The following is a 22,963-nucleotide window of genomic DNA, read 5'->3' as shown; positions in this document are numbered from 1 at the left end:
GATAGAACAAGGCATATAAATTTCGAACCGTGTGTCTATATATTTTTTTTTTTTTTGGAGCAGCTAGGGTTAGGGTCTGCGTGTTTGGATTAAGTTTGTTGATGCCTGAACTGCACGTGGCCAATGCGGACTACATGTCTTGCTTAAATTAGCGCAACTGAGAAAATTTTAAGAATGGTCGAGCATTTTGGCACAGCGCGGCGTCATTTCAACAAATTTTTCCATGGTTTTTTCACTCAGCTTGGAGCAAAAATAAAGAATTGTATTAAATCAGCTCAATTGCCGTAGCTGTTGTACGTCTGATAATGCAACCGTATGGTAATGATGGCACTCGTACTTTCCCGCTGCCATCAACTAATTTATGTTATGCAACACTTCATGTTATGTTGTTGCTGCATTTGCTGCAGAGAAAATTGATCTGTCCAGTCATCATGCCAAGAAGGTGAGTGTCAAATCAAAAGAAACTCTTACCCTTTGTTTTTACTAGCTTTTGCAAGCAACGATCTGAATTTTAATAAATGGCGAGAAAAGAGAAGTTATGTCATGATCTCGAGGTGAGACTTGCTTCCTCTCATTTCATCTCTTTTTATTCTGTTTCGTAGCCAATTCCTAATGGTGGTATTGTGCATTCCACATTAGCTGACTAATTGGAGTGATAATGGCCAGTGATGGTGGGATGGTGGTTCTCACCTAGGCTATCCACTTTACTAAACTGCCCTCCAATGAATGCAATACTCTGGAATACCAAAAACATGTGTTGTCATTTGTTGCTGCTGGTTGGTTTATGGAGTTCAATGTCCCAAAGCAGTTAAGGCCATGAGGGAAGCCAAGGTGAAAGGCTGCAGATTTTAGCCACCCGGGGTTTCTTAACATCAATTAACATCATGCAGAATATGTGCCTCCAACATTTCGTCTCTGTCGAAGTCTGAACACTACAACTATGCTTGAACTTACATCGTTGGGGTCAGTAGCCGAGCACTGTAACTGCTGAGCCACTGTGACAAATACCTTGTTGCTGCTAGCACATAAAAAATTTACATAGTTGGAATGCATTTTCATAATCTGACTCAAAGAGAGATGTTATTGTTATGTGAGAACTTGTTCTGTTATCACTTTGATCACCCTCTTGTGATGGCGATAGTGATGGTGATCAAGGTACGGTAATCACACTGGCTAGGCAGTCCTCGATGGTAGCCTGCTGCAAACGCAGCAAAACTAAGTTTTGGTTTCGTATCAGATTGCACTGTGGAAGCATCCATGGGATAAACATTCATGTGAAAAAAAGGCACGCATAACAATATTTCAGATTTTCATTTCCAATTATTCCTGAGGAACCCCAGGGGCAGGCCAAAAGTCGGCATTTTTAATACGATATGGCTTGCATTCCCTGTAACCCAAATGCTACCAAAGGAAATGCTGGCATTATTGGAGTCACCAGTGAATTCACCACTGAGGACAGGCATGTGCATGCTGCACAGGAAAGCTGGAGTTATTTAGAAAATTACAATTTAAGGACTGAAATAAATAAAATTTAAGCCGATAGAAATGTGTGGGCATAAAATAAAAGCTTCCGTCGGGATCAAACCAACGCTACTAACAGAACCCTACTGTATTCTAATGCTTTAAAGGCTCTTTCTTTCCAGGCACAGGCTTAGGGAAACAATGATATTGTACTCTATGGATGTGAGGAACTGCCCTTTGTGACCTCAAGCAACTGTGATTTGTAGTACACAGACAACAGCAGGTGTGAAAATGAATTTTTTTTTCCTAGCAGGCAGGTCGAGCGCACTGAGACTGTACAGTGCAGACAGTATATATGCACACATAACTACTACTCTACACCTTCAAAATACAAACTGCATGACTAAGAAGTAGGAAGCTTTTTATACTCGACAGCTCTCTAACTACTTGCAAACTATTGATGATAAAGAACACTCAAGAAGGCTTCACATTATAGCATATGACAGTGCACATCAGGTGAAAGGAAGATCAAGGAACAAAACGATAACACAAGTGCTCTTTTATGTTGATCCTTTAACCCAGTTTGCACTGCCATACAAGTTTAGTTTTTAGTTTTAATATTAAAAATTTAATAATAAATGTGGCTGGAGAGTCTGTTTATATTTGTATAATTTTACCCAGCCAAACAGATCTGTCAAATATGTTTACTTTTAAAACTTTATTTATCAACCAACAAGCCCACCAATACATCTTGATTAAGACTTCCTAGCCAACAATTAACAATGAGAGTACATACTCAATGCATTGCAGCAATGCTTAAGATCAGCTTTTAGGAAACTCACCTGTCTCCTGTCCACTTCCTCAGACAGCTGCCTCCGAACCTCTGTGTACAGCGAGTCCAGACCAGCCTGGTTTGCCTGCAGAGTCTCCCTCTCAGCGCACATGTCAGCCTTTGCATTCTGTTCACATGTAGACAGAGAAAAAGAAGAATTACAAAATACATCATTGCAGCTTTATCAAACTTCCTTCACTTGTTTACAGTAACATAAGCCTCAAAGGACAATGTAAAGGGCACATGTGATAATTTAACTGTTAAGCTTTTACATCCTGAATTCACTATATGATTATGAGGAGATGTATAGTGGCGGGAGCCGAAAATTTCGACCACCTGGGGTTCTCTAAGTGCACCTAAATATAAGTACACAGGCTTCTAGCACTCTGCCTCAATAGAAGTGTGGCCACCACAACTGGTATCTTCGGTACTGCAGTCAAACATGATAACCACTAGACTATAGAAGTGGGTGTGCCCATTTATTCCCCCTTTACGCATATCTTTCATATTTTACATCATTACTGTAAAAAAATAAATTCTCAAGAAAAATGTTATCCTCTTAATTATTGCTACAAATATTAAGCATAAAGAAGTTAATGTATGAAAGAACTCAAAGTGTTCAGCACGTTTGAATTATTTAGTTGCATTAGGAAGTTTGTAAAAGCTGGAAAGGGGAGCTTTGAGCTCTTAGAAATCTAAAACTGAAATCTAAAATTGAAGTGTGGAGACACTCATATGCTACCCCATGCCTGCAAATGTGAAAAGTCTGGGAGGGTGCCCCAGACAAAGAGCATCCCACGTACAGGTGATGCAGACCACACAGACAGCCGCATCAAGCTGAAACAGGCTGCCGACAATAGGAAAAAATAATCGTAGCAATGATTGTGGGATTACGCCAACAAGCAAGAAACTTGTGTGTAGACAATAACATCATTTGTTACATAAACTGCGAAATAATGAAAGCAATAATGATACTGTTCTTGTGGGACCATACACAGGAATAATACAGCAGCGCTGTCGCTTGCACCATCTAGTTTGTAAGAGAGCCATCACTTGTTACGTTCTATGCTTTGTGATTAGGTATGGCTTCAGCCTTATCAAAATAAAACTACAGTCATCACTGATGCGGCTACACATTTTGAGTCGGCAACATGGAAACATGCATTCGAAGAAAGACCTATATGTTTCAAATTATTATCAAGTAACAGCGTTTTTATTCATTTGTTTCAGCAAAAACTTGAAAAAACTATCAGAAAACTTGGAAGCCGGGTTTGGAGCTAACTTAGTTTCATTCACTCCAACTGACAACAACCCTAATCTCTCAGTTGCCTGTTGGAGAATGACAATTTTTTTCGTTGAACGGGAATATCGTAAACTCAGGTTTCATAAAATCCAAGTTTCAACTCTAGTTTGCCCCATGGTTCAGGGCTCCATTGATGGCTGTTAGAATGACTAAGCTTAGTTAGCTTCTGTTTTGAAGATATGCCGATAATGAAAATCTAAAACTCTTTACTCCTAGAGTAAGTAGCTGAATAAAATGCGCTTGTGCAAGTCCAGTCCGAATTGCCAAAAGTATACCGTAAGTACACTATAACATTAAAGGGACACTAAAGGCAAATAACAAGTTAATTAAAGGCAAATAACAAGTTACGCCAGAGCGAAAGATTAATTTTGGGAATGTCTAAAATGCAAATATTATCAACAACTCTACTAATTGAGAAATTGCGGTAAATGTACACCACATGCACCACGAGTCGAACAAGTTTGAAACGATCCCAATTACGACAGAGTGTCCAATTACAATTAATCACTGGTAAGCAAACCAGCTTCAGTAAAAAAAGAACCTTCCGTGCATTACAACACACAGTCCAATGCTACCTGTACATTTTTGTTTGATTAATCGAAAAAAGAACAGGCAGGTGTTACTATGGGGATAGGCTCAAGCGGTTCCAAAGTTATGTTTTTTGCCTGGTTAGGCTGGATAGGTGGTGCCATCTAGTGGGGCCCAGTTGAAACAAGCAAGCAGAAAATTCTTCAGTGGCCGTTGTTGCCTCTGTGGCTCCCGCTACTTTCATTCTGTGGCTAGTGCTGGTGTCCATGCAGTAAAGGCGGGCCACGGAAGCAGTGACGTCAGAAACACCACTTTCAGGCAGCTGAATTGAAGTGTGCTAATGTGATGCGAACCACTAAAACGTCATTTTGTTTCGAAATGACAATTTCCTTTACACAAAAGTTTTACAAGGTTTCTGGACAGCTATTTCAACAATCAACATCGACTTAATATTTGCTTTTAGTGTTCCTTTTAGGCTGCCTTCATTTTGTAAGTATTTAAAGTGCAGTGTGAGGGGCGTGATATAAATCAGTCGAGGTTTGTACATGCTCAGTTATTAAAATGTATAAAATTCTTGCATGCTCAAGTCTTCAAAATAATTATTGGGTTTTACATCCCAAAACTATGGTATGACTATAAGAGATGCCATAATGAAGGGCTCTGGAAATTTTTACTATCCGAGATTACTTAATGAGCCCCTTAATCTATGTACATAGATTTAGGGGTACATGGATTTTGTATCCATCGAAATGTGACCGCTGCGGCCAGGACTTGATTTTACAACTTTAAGGTCAGCAGTTGAGCACAATACCTACGAGACTACCATGGCGAGTCTTTGTCTATATGAAGGATGGCTTTGTAGGTAGAAAACAAGTATTACAAGAATACACCATATTGACTAGCCTAATGAGTGTACCTTATTTACCTGAATTACTGAAGCAAAGTTACGGTGTGTGTTTGTTGTGAGGGATAAATTTCACAAAAACTTTTTAGGGGGTGAGAAAGAAATAGAATAGGCTTGTGCAAATATTAAAATGCTTCAAATATTCAAATGTATATTGCAGCATTTGAATTTGCTTCAATTAGCACTTAAATCATTGAAAATTTAGAAGTATTCGAGATGAAAGAATAGACATATATTATTCTGCATATAACCCCTGTAAAGGTGGTTTCATTGCAGTAGAGGGGTGCTACACCATGAAAACACCTGCCTAAATGTATACTACAGTCGAGCCCGCTTATAACGAACCTGAGCGTGACGCGGCATTCGTTCGCTGTATCCCGAAGTTCGTAGTAAATGAAACACAGCTTTTAAAAAAAGCTGCGAGTGAAAACAAACTTTTTTTGCCCCAAAAAGTTCGTGATGCACGTGTTTCGAAGAGCAGAAGCGATAAGGGCGGTCTTGAGTGCATTTAAAACGGCAGGGTGCTCGTTCGCCGAGGCCCGTGGCATATGCTGCATGAGGCACTGGCTCCAAAATTTTGTCGTTCTCGCAATCCAATTCGTCCAAATCCCTCTCGCCACGTACTTAATTCACGATGCCCCAATCGAGCTTGGTTCCGCAGTGTCGGCATCATCATCGGCCGTAATTACACCATTGCAGCAGATGTCCTACCCACCCTCCCAGGTCGGAGTCAACGACGCGTTGCCACAAATCGCCCTCGCAGTTCGGAAGCTTCAGGCTCGGCATCAGGCCCGACGTCGACGAAGTCAACCCACGAAAACAGTTTCGCACGCATGTAGCCGTCACCGTTGCCGGCAAAATATTCACCATCTCCACAGCTGAATACCGGGGCGCCCGAAGCGGCAAGTTGGCTGCCAGGTCGTCAACAGCTATGAGCAAGCGCTCCACAACGCGGCACCTAACGCGCGGATTACGCTCAAGCCAAGCGGTCACACTTTTGACGTTTTGTTGAGCGGCAGAAAAAAACGTGCTAGTCTTCCCGTCGGCCATAATGACCACACACGCACACCAAGAGCGAGCAAGTTGCGCACACGCGACACACATGCCAGAAGGCGTAGAACAGCTCTGGGCCCGTTTCCAGTCAGAAAACAAAGCTCTGGGCCCGTTTCCAGTCAGAAAACAAAACTAATTCGTGCCTGCGTGGAGGGCATCGCGGAGCGGCGGAGACGGGCGAAGGGGTTGTGATCAAGAGAGGAGAGCAGACTTGCGAGAGAAGGGCAAGGAGTTGTGATAAAAAGAGGGAAGGATGGGGCGGGAGGGCGATCTTGAAAACCAAAACACACGGGAAGGAGGCAGGTTGGGCAGCTTGCTCGAAAGGTCCGCGAAACTCACCCATAGAAAAACTTGGAAAGAGTGCCTGTGCACGCAGAAGTCAAAGCATGACCGCCTCGATCGGTGCGCGCAGCGGTGTTCGAAGAATCGGCGGCCATGGTCGAAAAATCGTTTTGTTGCGCCGGCGGGTTTGCGTGGCTTCACGAACTTCGATACTTCGCGATTCGTTCCACGCAAATTAACAGCCGTTTTCACGCTTCCGCACGCGCGCGGAAGGCATGCTGAGCCAAGTGCGAAGTGAGAGAGAACAAGTCCTAAACATGAAACGAATCGCAAATTAGCAGAGTTGGTGGGGTAGCGTACGCGCATGCACTAGACGCAGACTATCGGATACAGTCTGTGGCCGACGATGTTGGCAAATGGTCTGGTCACTCCAGGCCAGCAGCGCCAAGGACAGTATCAGTGATCGAAAAAAGGGCAGATGGCTGACCAGTCTTCGAAAGATCGGTGGCAGTGTGAAAACACGGTCCTCGTCTGGCGATGCCGGGTGCTCAGAGTATCGGGGAGACAAAGGATGGAGGGGTGCGTAACTAAAAGGAGTTGGGGCATGAAGCAAGGAAACAGCTCTCTTTCCACCATGGGTTGGGGAGAACGGCAACTAGAGGGTAGCAGAGGCAGGGTCGGTGTTTAACAATAAGAATGTATGGGCACCTCGCCGATGCTTGATCGGTGGTCGAAATTGGTTTCCCGGGAAGTCGGCAGACCGCTGACTTCGTTCGCTGTAACCGATCAGCAGCGCTCCGAGACGTTCGTTGTAAGTGAGATTTTGTGTCATTGAACCAATGTATATTTTCACGGTCACGCGGATACTGTTCGCTTTAAGCGAAAGTTCGTTTTAAGGGGAGACGCTCCTCGAAAAAGTTTTTTTTAAATTTCTAGTAATAGAGACTTGAAAAGTTTGTTATTAGTATAGTTTTTCATGCAGATTTCAAATATGCAATCATTTTTTGTGTAGCTGCTATAATTATTGAGTTATGCCATAAACAATAGCAAAAAGTTACATTTTTTGCGGGCACTCTTTTATGTACTAAACTTTCAGTAAAAGCACTGTGTCTGATCTTATTTGACTCTTGGTAGATTGAAAAGTGCAAATATCTATATAGATATGTCACAGAAATATTGAAACCAAGAAAAAAAAAATTGTATTGAATGACTTATTATTTTCAATCTCCCTTGAAACAATAAGCTAATATTTTCACAACTAATGCTGGTAGGCATTGCAATTTAGAGTAGATATTTGCATTCTGCATGTGCTGAAGAATATGTGTGCCAAGTTTCGTTACTATACAATGAATATAAGTTTCTAAAAGGCTGCCCGGAAAACGTGAAACTGTCAGAAAAAATGAAAATGAGAAAAACAAGTTTGAAAGTTGGCAAAGTTGGCATTTATTAGGAAATCATTCTTTTTGCATCAAATTAGGGCACAATGAAAAGTACCTTGCCTTGAATGCACTGCAAGTGTCTAGAAGTCCCCTGCACCATAGCTTGGTCCTTCACGGCTCTTGCGGTCAGTGTCCTCAACACGAGCTCTCTTCGCTGTGTTGCGACGGTGTGCCCTCGCTTCTGCAGTTTGCTTCAGGTTCATCTTCCTGATGCGCATGACGTCACAGTTGTCACCATGTGTGGCCAGATCTTGTGAGGGGAGAATTCCAATGCCTTCGAGCACTTCTTCAAAGCCCCTGTGGCCTTTGTTGTACCAGAGTACAGCAAGAGCGGTGGCTGTCTCCACAGTTGTTCTGGAGGCGAACTTTGTTTTTGGACATAGCAGCCATATCTTGCTGTTCAGCGATTCGGCTGCATTCTGTGTCTTGCCATGAAGGCACCGAATAAGGAGTTTCTCCTCTGTAAGGCGCTTGTAGATAGGCATAATTGCCAATCCTTGAGCCTTCGTCAACAGTGGGGTGTGGCGTGGTGCAGGCTCCCCCAGTGCTTCCGCACGCTTGTGCTTGCACCACGAATTTGGTCCCGCGGGGCAAAAGTTGTGGCTACTGGCACCATCACTGGAGCAGCAATGAAAATACGATGCCCATATGGCAGTGCACATATTTCGGACACTGTCCTTGTTGCTCGTGATGGCGATCTTGTAATATGTTTGTAGTTTTATTATTGTCGCATCTTTCAGTTTTTCGCCTCGTGGCTGTGGCGTTGCCAATTTCCGTAGGGCAGTTCCCAAGCGCTTTGCAACGTGGTTCGTGCACTCTTCTTTGTCAATGGGGGTGTCACAGTATACATTTGCCTCGCAGACTGCAGTGTAGGCCTTGCTGTCACCATCACTTAGGAAGCTGGTGAATCGCAGTGAAGTTTCATAAGACAAGGTCCTCTGCCATATATTGACAGCTGCCGCAGATTCCATTGCATGGGATGAGCAGTCAGTGTTTTTTTGGCAAACTGGAAGATGAAAAGCTCGCCATATCTCTTCATCCTCCCCAAGGTCCCTGTGTATACTGCAAGCATGGCAGTAGTTCGCAAGAACTTCAAAATCGAGGCAGAGCCCCGTGTCCAGGGACACGACTGTGCCCACTCCATTGTGGCTTTTATGACCTCTTTTCTGCCAGGTGCCATCATACATGACTGGCACATCTCTGCCGCCGACTGCGTCCTTCGTGATGTTTCGTGCCTGGTGCAAGTTTTTGCTCACTGCCGTCATGGCCGCACCATGGAGCTTCTTGCAAATGCCGTTGAATGTCTTGTGATGCATCGGGCTCGGAAGACCGAGAATCGCACAAAATCGTGAAAGTTGGTCGTGGGCTGCGCCTATAGCGCGTGCTGCCAGAACTGCCTTCACGTTTACAGCAAAGCTGTCACGCGAGCTGCCACTGTCAAAACAAGCGCTCGTTCCTTGGTCCCCGGCCGAAGCAGTACGTCTCGACGTGTGCGTGAACGAAAGTGCAGATTCAGGGCAATCAGAATTTTGACAGCACAGTTCGAGGAATGCCGAAAGTCCTTTGCGCTTTCCAGCTGCCTCTCGCACGCCGAGCTTCCGTTCGCGGCAGGTTGGGCATTGCGCACCCGCCACAAGTGCCGTCAGCGCATCGATTTCGCAAAGCAGCATGTTCGCAGTAGCAGCATCTACCGGTCTACGTTCACTCTCGAAGAATCCAATCTTCCTTTGGGATGCACTGACGAATTCCACGGCAGCGGCTATTTCACAACCACTGTCGCAGGGTTCGGTGACGGTGTTACACCTATCCGAAGTCGGAGCGTCGGGGCGTTGGTCGGGGGCGACATCGTCGTTCGCTGTCGCTTTGCGAAGCGTCCGACGCCGTTTCCCTCGATACTTGTGGCGAGTTCTGAACTTTCGATTATCTGAACTGCACTTCTTCGGGCTTGCCATGAGGCAAAAATGCAGAGAAACGCAGAAAAACTCGATAGCGACGTCCAAGGCTTCGCTCTTTTGCCGGAGAGATAGGAGGGGGAGGAGCGTGGAGCGCACCGCCGTCCAATGGCGGCCTCGCGCTGTTGCCGCGATATTCAAAACGCGTGACGTACGCGTTGTTTTTCTTGTTTTTTGTTTATTCTGCGTGAAGGCACGAGACTGGCTACTAGTGGATTATGAAGGATACGGCCTTCGCAGCATGCGTGCACGATTGCAAATGGCGGCCAACGCGTCGTTTTCGCGACAGGACGACGCGAACTTCACCGTTTTTTGCGACTTTCGCGCATTTCTCGCGTCACCGCTGCCCACTTGGAAGCATTTTTTGATAATTTCTCATGCGAATTTCAGCTTGATATTTTCAGAAGTAATAGATTATAGTCCAAGGATGCCAATACAGCCGGAAAAAAAAAGCGAAAATTTTCCGGAAAACCGCGACTTTTCGACCCGCGTCTCCCCTTAAAGTCAATTATCTTATGGTGCACCTACTGACATCGTCACTACCTTGACATCAGGCCACAGTACTAACCCTGGTGACCACAGGCATTAGTCTGGCAAGCTGTGCAACGTCAGGTTCAAAAACCTCCAAAATGGCCGCTCGTATGTCACCAAAACATTCAAAATGGCCGCTTCTACGTCATGAATAGAATCACAGTGCGGAACTGCTGTGAGAACGTCACGACATCTTGCGCGAGCACGTGAAAAGAAGATAGTGCCGTGTTGTGACGTCAGGTTACAGTAGGAATCGAAACTAGGTTTTAAAAACATGCTGTAATTACTTCTCCAGGTTGCAGTCATGGCCAGCCATACATTTCTAGGGTCTTGAATGCTTTAGCTTTTATTTGACGCAGAAAAACATCAACTGAAAGCTTCCGTGTCAGTAGCAATCCTTCAAGAGCCATTTCACATGTTTTTCCGACTTGTGCTTACAAAATGTTGTCCAGTGAATGCAGCGCATGTATCACTCATGTGTTAGTATAAAAAGAAGCATTTTATCATTGTGCAGCTCTTCAGGCGCTAATCATTTCAGTAATGAGAGTTTACTTTGATGACTTGACGTGTTGTATTCGCTATTTTCTCAATGAAGGCACTACTATTTCACAAATCGCAAGACTTTAATAGGTCATATGTGAATATATCTCGTTATGCTAACGTACTTCAATTTTTTCCATTGATCAAAACGGGCTTTTAGGATTTTCAGAAGTGAAATCGTCAATATCAAGTTGAAAAAAAAAGACACCTTGAACAGAAAAACTAGTGAAAAACAAAACAGGAGTTTAAAGCAGTTTATGCTATGCACGAAAGACGGTGCATCTGGAGGGACCGGAACAGAAAAATGTTGTCGCCAATGTCCAAACCAAATGTCATCAACCACTTTGTGCATACGTTTTCTGTTGGAGCAGTGTTTGAAGGTTGCTAGTAAGAAAACTGTTCCATTACGTGCCCTGTGTCTTGGCAAACATTGTTTCACTCATGTATGCTACTACTTATTCACGATATATCTTGCAAAAGTGAAATCTTATTGCATTAAGCACTTAATTCAATGCTTCATCCACTGTATTTAGAATTAAGTGGGGCCGTAATATGTGGGCTAGACTGTAGTCCCCATGTAACCTCCTGTAAGCAGTAAAGCAGTGCTAAGCCATGAAAACACCTACCCAGGAGACTGACGCGAAACTCCAGTTCAAGGTGAAATGAACATACTACCCTCACATCGATTCACCATTTTTTTTAGTTTAAAAGCTTGTTATTGAAGATTATAAACTCAAAGTATAGTAAACTTTAAAACGTAACATATTTTACTGGTTACCACTTGCATTCTACACAAAGTCAAATCCTGCTTCTATTCAAAGTTGTTCCCGCTTTCTTTGAAAAAAAAAAAAGATATTTGCACAGCCCTTCCTTCAATTTTTATAAAATATTGTGCATATTGGTTAGGTCATGACAAATGTGCCCATCAATCTTTATAATATGCATTATATACCATTCGAATTCTATTCAAAATTATTCAACCAAAATCACTATTCGCTTTGAATTCACTTCGAACCTAAAATTCACTATTTGCACAAACCTGAATTGTGACAATGCAAAAACGAAGCAAAGCAAATAAAAAGTACTAAAATAAGCAGTAGATAGCTTGCCTTTTGCAGTAAACATATGCATTCACTATTTGTGAACAGCTTGCACTGAAATAATATGAACAGTCCAAGTGCATTTTCATAGTCACCTCTGCCTTCATAGCCATTGTCCAAATCAATAACATTGCCCTATGCATCATATGTCTTCTGAGCGAGTGAAAGCCTACGAATGTTGCTGAAGAATAATCCTCAAGCAAAAATTAAATGAGCCAGCCATCTCTGTCCTACGAAAGCCACAAAGATAGAAGCCTGAGGGTTGCTATGTTTGCTTCACATAATTAAGATGTTAACTTTTATGCATAACTTAGTCCTCCAGAATAGCCATGTCTACCTTATCCATTAATCTCTAACACGGTTGCAACCAGAGTTGTATGTAATGCATTACAAGTAATCAATTACTTGTAACAGTGTTTAACCGAGCAGTTTTCTTATCTAACACCATTACAGGTGAACAATAGGTGGTGCACAAAAAATGCTGCTGCATTTCTTGTGCCTTATTTTTTAACCCCACCCTGGTGAGCAAGCCCAACCAACTCGCTTGGTAAGAGCCCTGTTGCTCAGACTTGAACAAACAGAAGGCTTTTGGAGCGACGTGACAATATTGAAACTGCGCACCACGGGCAACAAGATAAAGTATAAAGGTCATATAATGCCGGAAAGCATCCAGTTCAAAACTGCGTTGTTGGCGAAGCAGGCACTTTGCACCAAGTTGGAATTCCCGCCACACTGAAAAACTTCTGCATTACCAAGTAGTGTCGTAACGTCATGATGCAGTATTTCACTGCAGTGCTCCTTCATAGTGGTGACACCATTTCTATCAAGAGTGGGGAGCACAGTGGGGTTGAGAGAGGGTATATAATTATTGGGCTTGCACCTAAAAAATCATGGCTTAGTGGTAAGCGCATCTTGCTTCTGGGCTCGAGAGTGCCGCAGTCAGAGGTTTGATTCCCCAATCAGGTCATTCAGCAAAACTTGTTTTTCTGACACTTCTCCTTTCTGATGTACCCTTGCACCTTGTTAATGACGTCACTTCTGTTGTAGAAGTTCTTGATAGACCTCCACTTTCATGCCGAGAACCTAAGCATCAGGAAAGGGTAACAAACCTGAAGCTTGCGTTGATGATCTTCGACAATCGAGTCCTGGTGCTCTCTAAGAACACGATTCTCCTCCTCCAAAGTGAGTATTTGATTTTTGCTTATGGCCAAGTCCTCTTTCATCAGTGCATTGGTTGTCTGTAGTTGTTCTACTTTTTGCTGGAGGTTTGTCACTGTAGCACTGACACCACAAAAACAAAGAAAACAAACAGCAAGAAAATATTAATTATAGAAAAACCTAACAGCAAGCATGCAAAACATATTCACGGTAAAATCAGTCAATAATACAGAGCCAGCAAAGAATTTCTTTTAGCAGACTCAGAGTTGATTGCATTCAAGATTTTGCTTGCATTTACAAATTAACTTTAATTTTCCTTTCTTTAATTTAGAATATTTGTTCTTGTTTTTTTGGTGACAGTTCCCATTCCTGGTTATTTTTTATATGCTGATTTGTTTTTTAACTCTCTCATTTAAACAATGTCTAGTTACCAAAAAGCACATGAAATGTTTGATTTTAAACACTACATATTGTACTAGAGAAATACCAACATATTTGAAATCTCCACACAAATATACATACACTCAGCAAGTTCAATCAATATCAATGAAGAATTTAAAAAAAAATTAAATATAATTGCTTTCCATAAGCTAACATTTGCATTAACTAAAAATAATTATTGCCAGCCAAAAGTGGTACATGCTAAATAATCACTCATCAAATTCTGGAGCAAAAGTTTTATGAACTTCACACCACTTTGACCTTACTAGCCTACAGGAGTTTTACAAAGCGCAGGAGCTAAGAGAAAGCACCACCTATTGACAGCTTAAGGCTTGCAGCATGTAGCAGATAAGAAATGTTGTAAAATGCAAACAGTTTTCATACCATGCTTCTACTGTAATGAAATTCAATTTTCTTAGCAGAACATTAGTACCTAGATAGTGGAGATGATTCAAAGACATAAGCTTTCAGGATTTATTTGTCTAGTTATATTTTATAATTTTACATTTCATAAAATGTTTTATAAAATAAGCATAATTTTAAGATATCTTCAGATATTACTTTTTATGTATTGTAGACAACAGAACGACATGAAAAACAATGTCAAAAAGCCGCCCATTTTGATGAATTCATGTGAGCTATGGTAAGGAATAATCACAAAATAAAGAGCACTCACTTTAAGTGACGGTTCAACTCCTCAATGTAATTCTTTTGGTCCAGCACAGCTGTCATGCTTGCAGGTTCCACACTGGTGAATGGAAAAAAAGTTAGCAGGTAACAAATGCAACATGTATTCTCAAGTGAGAACTCGCAGGTAGAACGGGAAAGAGTGAATACTAGGGGCCCACAAATATTCAAACTTTCAAACATTTTTTAAATAGTGTTTGCTATTTGATTTGTTTTTTGCTGAAATTTTCTTATTCGAACTTTCCAAAGACCAAAACAGTGAACATTTAATTAGCGACGACCCATTTAGTTTTATCATGCTTCACCCCACCCCACTATTGCATTGTGGCAAAGCTGCCTTTCAGGCTCTGCTACAGTTGCACATGTATTGAGTTCAAAAAACGCAGATTCCAACATAAAAATGACCCCTTTAAGTTTTTTTAATATGGTCCACCCATTACACCCCTGTATGGTGACAAAGCTTCCTTTTTTGAGTCACAAATGTATTGAGTGAAGAAAACGCTGGTTTCAAACTGGAGATGATAGATGTGGCAGAAAGGGGACTCAATTAATGTTGTTTTGGTCCTGAGATTATATAAGGCAGAAAGTCCAAAAAATCTGATTCTGAAGGTTTTTTGATTGATATGTGGGGTTTAACGTCCCAAAACCACCATATGATTATGAGAGACGCCGTAGCGGAAGGCTGCGGAAATTTCGACCACCAGGGGTTCTTTAATGTGCACCCAAATCTGAGCACATGGGCCTACAGCATTTTTGCCTCCATCGGAAATGCAGCCCCCGCAGTCGGGATTCGATCCCGCGACCTGCGGGTCAGCAGCCGAGTACCTTAGCCACTAGACCACCGCGGCGGGGCAACCTTGAAGGTTTTTAGCATTCACAATTTCAGGTGTTCTTTAATATATTGATGTCTATGAGGCAGATATGGAACTTCGAACTCGAAGAATACACATCCTTGTCCACCACATCATTCAGGCTCCCAAGAAGTTAAAAGAAGAGGAGAGGCAGAGGAAATAACATCTTTGCCTTTCTTTCACATGTAGAGTGCTGTCAGCAACACTTCAGTTGCACCAAATCATGTACATAAATGCAATTTCGCCTTTGCATTTCTTTAATCTTAATAAGACAACTATCAAACACCACCCCACCAACACTTCACCGATGTAGCCAAAAAGAACACTTTCTTGTAGCTATCTCATAGGAATATACTTACAAATCCTCTCTAACTTCTTTTTTCTGCAATATCACTTTGAAATATCAGAAAAATATTATAGAAATATTCAAAAAATATTCTATTTGATTACCACTCAAACCTCAATATTCGAGTTCGTGCGCCATCCAAAACTTTCCTATTCGCACAGCTCTAGTATTGAATACTAAAAGTACGATGATTGCAAAATAAATGTCAACATATAGACATAAACAATGTTCTAAAACATGACACAAATGATAACGACACAGTGCCCATTAAACGACACTGCAACAAGCCACAAAGTAACAATATAACATACCCTCAAGGACTATAGGCGGTTATGCCTGTCTCTCTCTCTCTCTCTCTCTAAATGACCTTACATGGCATCTATGAACATCAGTAAGGCAAAGGCTAAGCTAGTTGGTATAGCTGCATACTGCAATTACGTTGGTAATCAGTGCTCATCCAGTGTTCACTACTTCCATGAGTAGATTTTTTTTTCACGATTGTTTGTCACAATGAATGACTACAGCATAAAAATACTAATCAGAGGTGCTGCATGCTTGGGCAAACTAATGAGTTTTTCTGCTAACCCATTTCTCAATGCCATATTAAGGGCTTTTATAAAGTTATCTTAATGAACATATGCTACAACATCTTTTGTGTGTGTACTGCAGTACCATGTACTATTTTGCTCGCTGGAACTCTAGCTTACATAAAGGAGCATGCATGTTGTTTGAAGTTATCACATCTTTTAGCAGTTGCTGAATGCCACCAAAATTCAGAAAGCCCTACTGTCCTTGGTTCGTGCATCTAACATGGTGTACCTAGTACACACAATAAAATCTTGTTAATTCAGCACAGTCCCTTTAACTCATACACAAATTAATGGTACGATATACTCATTCAATAGAATTTAATTTGGTGCATTTCAGATAAATAAACAGTAGAACACATGCTGCACATGTCATGCACAGCCTTTCAGTGAATTCAGAATGAAAACACAGAATAGAGGTTAACTTGTTCATATTTTAGTCAGCAAAACTGTAGTGGCAAAATTAGAGAATACACTCAAAATCAAATTCTGGGTTGAAAAATTGCAGCATTTGAAATACTACGAAGCTCTTCACTACGAAGCACATGATGGCTTGATCCTATGATGTATGCACTCGTAAGCTGTCTGAGCTGTTAGCTGCATCAGCTAGCTATATCTTTTCAGGACTGTGTCACTCTGTTTGCCAACACCGATGCATGACTTTACCGTGATGCACATGAGTTGACTATGAATGCTGTTTTTTGCAGCTTACACATGTACCCTACACAGAGTGCTAGTGGTTGTCGATAAACTGCAGTCATATACCGTCAGCCATGCACTTGCATATTGCTGTTACAAAACGTATCTAAGCTCAGTAGTGAACATTTCCACGGTGTTTAGATTTCTTAACACAACCGAGTTCTAATTTGATACTTTATTTGTGATGAGATATGTATGATATACACTAAAGAGGTTTTAATGTACAACAAAAATAGTAATGCAGTATAAAACAAGATATAGGAGCGCTATTAACTGCCTCTCAGAAAAAAAAAAGGTTCCTAACTACACCCCATTCAGAATTTTAGTTACACATTGGAAGTTGTTAGTCACTATCTAGAAAAAAATGTGGCTGATCCCTCTTTCTGTAATCGGTACAACAGAGAAATGAAACGTGTTTTCACAGAGATAGTTGACCATTTATTGTGCATTGTTTTGTCACGTGGCTGAAGGAATTAGTGCTACAGCAATAAATTGCAAAGTGATGCAAAGAATGGCAAGCAGCAGCAGCTCGAAACTTGCAGCATGCACATAAAGCAGGAAGCACGCACATAATGAGCATACACTGGACAGACACGGACTCACAACTGTAACAGACCCTTAAAGCAAGCTGTAAAAACAAAAAGAAAGGCATATGAAACATACCCAAAAGCATACACAGGACAAGTGCAAACTGCTACATCTGTTAGTACTTCTTCATGCGTGAGCAGCATGCTTCTTTCGTAAATGCAGCCGCGAGTGAAGTGACCTTCGTGCTCTATTGAATCATGAGTCTAATAAGCATGCACAGGACAGGACAGACCACGCTCCGTGGAGGCGGCACTCTCCAAAACGCGAGAGTAGCGAGAGGTGACGACCTTTAGAGCAGGCCAAACGCGCGCTCGTTGCACCATCTTGCTACTTATGAAAACGCACTCAGTCTGTGGAGCTCCGAGAATTGCCAAATGGTACATGCTGCATTTAAATGGCTTGCCATTAAAGCTGTTGACTGCGTGCGCATTGTGGCGTTGTAATGAGCGCCACACACTGCAGATTGAGGGGTTGCTGGTTCAACACTGGCCAGAGAACCTTTACTTCTTATTTTTTTTCTTTCCAATCTATTCACATATATTTTACAACGTCGTATCCGTGACAGAAATACGTCAGCAGAGCCATGGTAGAACCCGACATAAAACACTTTCGTGCTAAAAATATTCATGTATCTCCATGAAGTGGATCGTGACGAGTAGGGAAAGCTAGGTACTAAGCTCCATAATGTCTACGATGATATCTGCGACTACAGTCGAACCCTCCTACAACGAAACTCACAGGGCGCGGAAAATATTTCGTTGAAGCGAGAATTTCCTTGTAGTGAAATCGAAAAATATATAGCTGATCTGAGCTAGCTAAACAAAGGAACGTTTGTTTTTAAAATTTATAAAAGTGTCCGCTGCTTCCTATTCTTTCCCAGCAGCGTCACGACGCGATTCAGAGTCATTTATGCATTGACTCCTATGCACTGCTGACGGGTAACCGTGAATTTTTCCTTGCAGCGGAAATTTCGTTGAAGCAGCGTTCGTTGTAGCAGGGTTCGAATGTAGTAAAATGGGCTTGTGCTCATTGGTATTTCATATTGTTTTGTCACAACTATGATTCATATTAGTGTGAATCATTTTTGGTGCCTCACGTAAGTTTCGGCTATACTGTACATTACCCAAGCGTTGCCCCGTATGATGTAAATTGATAGTCTAGTAGACATAAAGTGACGTGAAGTGGCATAAAGTGACATAAGGAGTAGACAAAAAAGCTAGTTCCTGAGATCCATACACCGACCCGTAGCTTTGTGGTAGTAGGAGTTTTATAATGTTCTTCCACAAATATAATTTATGTAGGTTAAACCTTTTTTTTGCATCTCATAATTGTTTTGATGTATGTTACCAGAGTGTTGCACCATATAATGTAAATTGATAGACATAAAGTGACATAAAGAGTTGACGACAAAGATAAGTCTTAAGGTCCATTATGCATACTTTGAAGCCCCTGACTAGTATAAAAGATGTGTGCTTGAAGGTGTTTTTTAATGTTCAATCACAATAATGATTCATATAAGTTTAATAATATGTTTCGACTATACCGTGCATTACCGCCAAGCATAGTCCCATACAATGAAGCCGTGACAACAGCATACTATATATATATATATATATATATATATATATATATATATATATATATATATATATATATATATATATATATATAAGGAAAGCAAGTGTGTACTCAAGGGCTCGTTTATGTTTTGACCCAACATTAATGAGATCTAACAGACAATAATGTCAAAGAAAGTATAGGGGAACTTATTAGACTGAATTGTATAGTAAATGTGAAGAAAAAAAAAAGTGGGTGAAAAGATAACTTGCAGTGGGCAGGACCCGAACCTGCGATCTTCGAATAACCCATTCGATGCTCTACCACTGAGCGTTATTCAAAGGTCGCAGGCTCGGTTCCTGCCCACGGCAAGTTAGCTTTTCACCCACTTTTGTTTCTTCACATTTGCCACTTGCTATACAATTCGGCGTAATAACTTCCCCTATACTTTCTTTGGCATTATTGTCTGTTAGATGTCATATTATATATATATATATATATATATATATATATATATATATATATATATATATATATATATATATATATATATATATATATAGTCTTACAAATTTCTGTTTTAAATTTCAACAGCATTCGTGCTGCGTATGCCCACCACATTTTGTAGATATGATCGCCCCCGAACGATCTACGCGCCACTTTTCGTGCAAAACCTCCTAAGCTGATGAAGTGCCTTCTGTTAGGTGCCTCTTCAAAGACATGACACGTGTATAAGAAAGCACTATTCAGCCTGTTTGACCTCCTCTTTGAACATGCCTTCACATACCAGCAGAGCCACCATTTTTCAATTAACTTGCTTATTTTTTGAAACACCCAGCATATCCCTATAGTACCCACTGACTTGTAATAAACATACTGCACATAATACCACCAACATATTCCCTTTATCATATTTTCTGTTTCTCTGTCATTAAGACTGCATTTGATCTCTTAGATTAGCTACAATGTGGTCTGTGAGGGACGAGAAAAAAGAACCACTGCCTAATTATGCTTGGATGCACAATACTAAAAAACAGGCAACTGACACAACTTTTGTTTACATACTGTTCTTTTCACTGCCCATACTTTGCAGCTTTCACTGATTGAACTGATAATTTAAAACATTCTCCTAGAATAGGTACAAGCAAGCTCCACTTGCTCAAACAAGACAGCAATGAAATGTATACCAAAAAAGCATAATAAGAATACTCTTGGACAAATGAGTTCAACAAGCAGAGTCATCATTAAAAGGAAAAAGACTTTTCATAAATGTTAGAATGAATAAAGATACAAAACATGAACTCACCCTTCTGTAGATACATCATTGTGAGAATTTTCTCGAAGGTAAAGGCCAAAGTCAATAACACCTTGCTGGAGTTGAGAAAGAAAAAAAAGTATAGCAAAATGCACTAGCTTTGCATGAAGACACACACATAAGCTTAGTAAGTGACTGACATCATGAAGGCCAGAACACCTGAAAATACAAAACTACATCTCATAAGTACATTTCACACCTACCAATATTTAAAATAAACTTAAAAATAAGTGTCTATTGATTCCCTTGCCACATGATACTACAATACAAACCATAATGGTTGTGGCTATCACAATCATGGATACCTGACCACGGTGATCATCCAGCACACGTGTGCTGATATGTATGATTAGGCCACATAGGTCTAACACAGCGTAGCTTTAATTACACTTGGAGATACCTATAAAACATCCTCAGTGGTATAGTTAACAGCTTTCCTCATGACAACTGATCAAACTTAGTGCTCATGTGGAAACCTACACTGCTTCTCACAAGGCAAGGCAGAACTACTATTTTGCTGCTGATTGAGACAGAATCTTTGTAGACAGCAACTCCTATTTGTTTCTTTGCCTTGTATGATCACAAGGCTTAATTAAAAAAAAACATAAACTAAGATTTTTTTCTACTTCAGTGTCACACTTATTTTCTGACAAAGAAGAAATGCTGCATCCAGAAACTATTATGATACAAACTTCCGGCTGTCAGCTGCAGCACAGGCCCTACAATTGTGTGTGATCTGAAATGAAGCTAATACTGTAGGCTCTCATTAAACTGAACAAATTGGGAATACGTGTTCAGTTTAAAGAAGAGTTCCGTTCACTGAGAGTTGAACAGTGGTGCAGAATCGAAATATGAAACAAAGATCAGAGGCAATTCCCTTTGAGCAGCAGTTCCACTTAAGAGGTTTCCATTTACTGAGAGTCTACTGTATATAGACTAAACAAGATTCCTTTTAGGGTCAGGACAATGAGTTGTTTATTAACCGTAAATAAGTGTGTTTTTCAAGCAGAACCTTTTCACAAAAATAAGTTAAAAAGAAATAAACAGCCCTTTATCAAACTTATAGATATGAAGTTATAAGTAAGCAAAAAAATAGAATGAAAACAGAAGTCTTTTTGCACTCTTCAACAGGAAATCACATTTGCAAGCTTGCATATGACATATTATATGATTTTTATTTTGTCAGCTACAGCCCGTCTGATGGCCATGCACTACTCTGCAGATTTTCAAAGGCTACTTAACTGAAGCATGAAAACATCGATAATTGCCACCCTGAGGACGTGATATATAATACAATAAGTTGGTACAGCTAACAGGTTTTGCATACACAGGACAAGTAAGCTTTCTAAGACACTAAAAAGTTCAAATGACCCCATTCACGCAACACTTCTCCGGTAACTTTCTGGTCAAGAAAGAAGTCCTTTTTTTCTTCTTGCTCTTTTTTTTGCTTGAACATTAATCTTAACTAAAGCCCTACAGTAGCCATCCATGGCTTTTTAATACATTTTTTTACAAATTACAGAAAAAAACTCCTTTTATTTCCTCCATAATTTACTGCCCATAAATAAAACCACCACACATGGGGAAAAACAACAGCTTGTTTTAAATGTTTCAAACCTGCCCATCGCATTCTGCAGCCATTAATGGCTATAAACTATATGCCCATTAGAAAAATGAATATTTACAGAACCTCTCCAATCTCCAGTATAAATCTTATGGCTTTTGAGACTGCAACCAGTGAGAAAAAGTAAACAATGACCTCATTTAAAAGCTATATCTGCCGCACCTATGTGCATAAAAAACTTGTCAAAAACTTTTGAGGTCAAGATGAGATGGTCCTGCATTTATTAAAAACAGAATATTCTGGGCCAACACAGTCTACAGTAAATGAAATAACGAAAGAGGTGGCATGCAGCCACAAACACTGCATTTTGCAGCAGTAAACAGCTTATAAAACAAAATGTTAACATGGCTAATCATTGATTATTTAAAAATCAAGAAAAAGCACCACGAACAGCAAAAGTAAGTAAAAAAATCAAATGAACAAACAGTTACTCATAGTTCTCTAGTTGAACCTGGATATAATGAAATTGATAAAGTCCCAAGAAAATTCGTTATACTAAAGAGAATTTCGTTATATGCAGGTTCGGTACGAAAATTCAGAAAATAAACACACAAATATAAACCAATGCAGGACTGAAGGCTGAGCTAACCCATAACACTTATTTTAGAGTAAAAAAAACTGCGTTATTATTGCGATAGCAAGTATATAGACACACTCAGAGGGTTTTTGCCGTTGCCGCCATGTTACGTAATAAGTACAAATCGATAACATGCCCCCGCGCATCGTAACTTTCACGAGCGGGTAAAAGTGCACGAGCGCGGCTGAAGCAGAGATCACATGAGTCGTCCCAACCCTATCATCTGGAAAGTGCATAAGATAACATCTCTCGTGTGTTAGAACTGCCGTCGAATGCTAACACAGAAAGTAAACCACCCAAGCATGAAACAGTGCTGGGAGGGGGGGGGGGGGGAATCGCTCGAGTAGCAATAGGGAGTTTTATAATAACGTTTGCAGGCACTGTGGGCGTCGCCGGCATAGCGGGCGCCATATGAGCTTTAGAATAGCGTTTGCCCTTTTGACAACCACAACGCACAATCGCAGCGACATAGCCTCGAAACCAGCGTTTGTGGGCCGCACACGCGGCCACTATTTTGGATTTTCTGCAGACGGGCCGCGAACACGAACCGAGACTCGCGTTATGACGTATGCACAGTGGCAGCGACCGCACCGCAAGGGTTCGTGGTG

At 41.0% G+C, this 22,963-nt stretch overlaps 1 protein-coding gene across 4 annotated transcripts in view; it reads right to left on the bottom strand.

Moving 5' to 3' along the window:
• LOC119187673 (RUN and FYVE domain-containing protein 2) overlaps positions 1-22,963 on the bottom strand; it is a 99,588-nt gene that overhangs the window by 49,864 nt on the left and 26,761 nt on the right. For all 4 annotated transcript variants that reach the window (XM_075878479.1, XM_075878478.1, XM_037435753.2 and 1 more), the window contains 4 exons: positions 20,146-20,210; positions 14,201-14,272; positions 13,035-13,206; positions 2,304-2,420 (listed from right to left, as the gene is read on the bottom strand). In XM_075878479.1, coding sequence (XP_075734594.1) covers positions 2,304-2,420; positions 13,035-13,206; positions 14,201-14,272; positions 20,146-20,210 — 426 coding nt within the window. The remainder of the gene's footprint in view (positions 1-2,303; positions 2,421-13,034; positions 13,207-14,200; positions 14,273-20,145; positions 20,211-22,963) is intronic.

This window comes from Rhipicephalus microplus, chromosome X, assembly GCF_043290135.1.
Source record: "Rhipicephalus microplus isolate Deutch F79 chromosome X, USDA_Rmic, whole genome shotgun sequence".
In the NCBI taxonomy this organism is placed as follows: Eukaryota; Metazoa; Arthropoda; class Arachnida; order Ixodida; family Ixodidae; genus Rhipicephalus; species Rhipicephalus microplus.
This window is presented reverse-complemented; position numbering and strand designations above follow the sequence as displayed.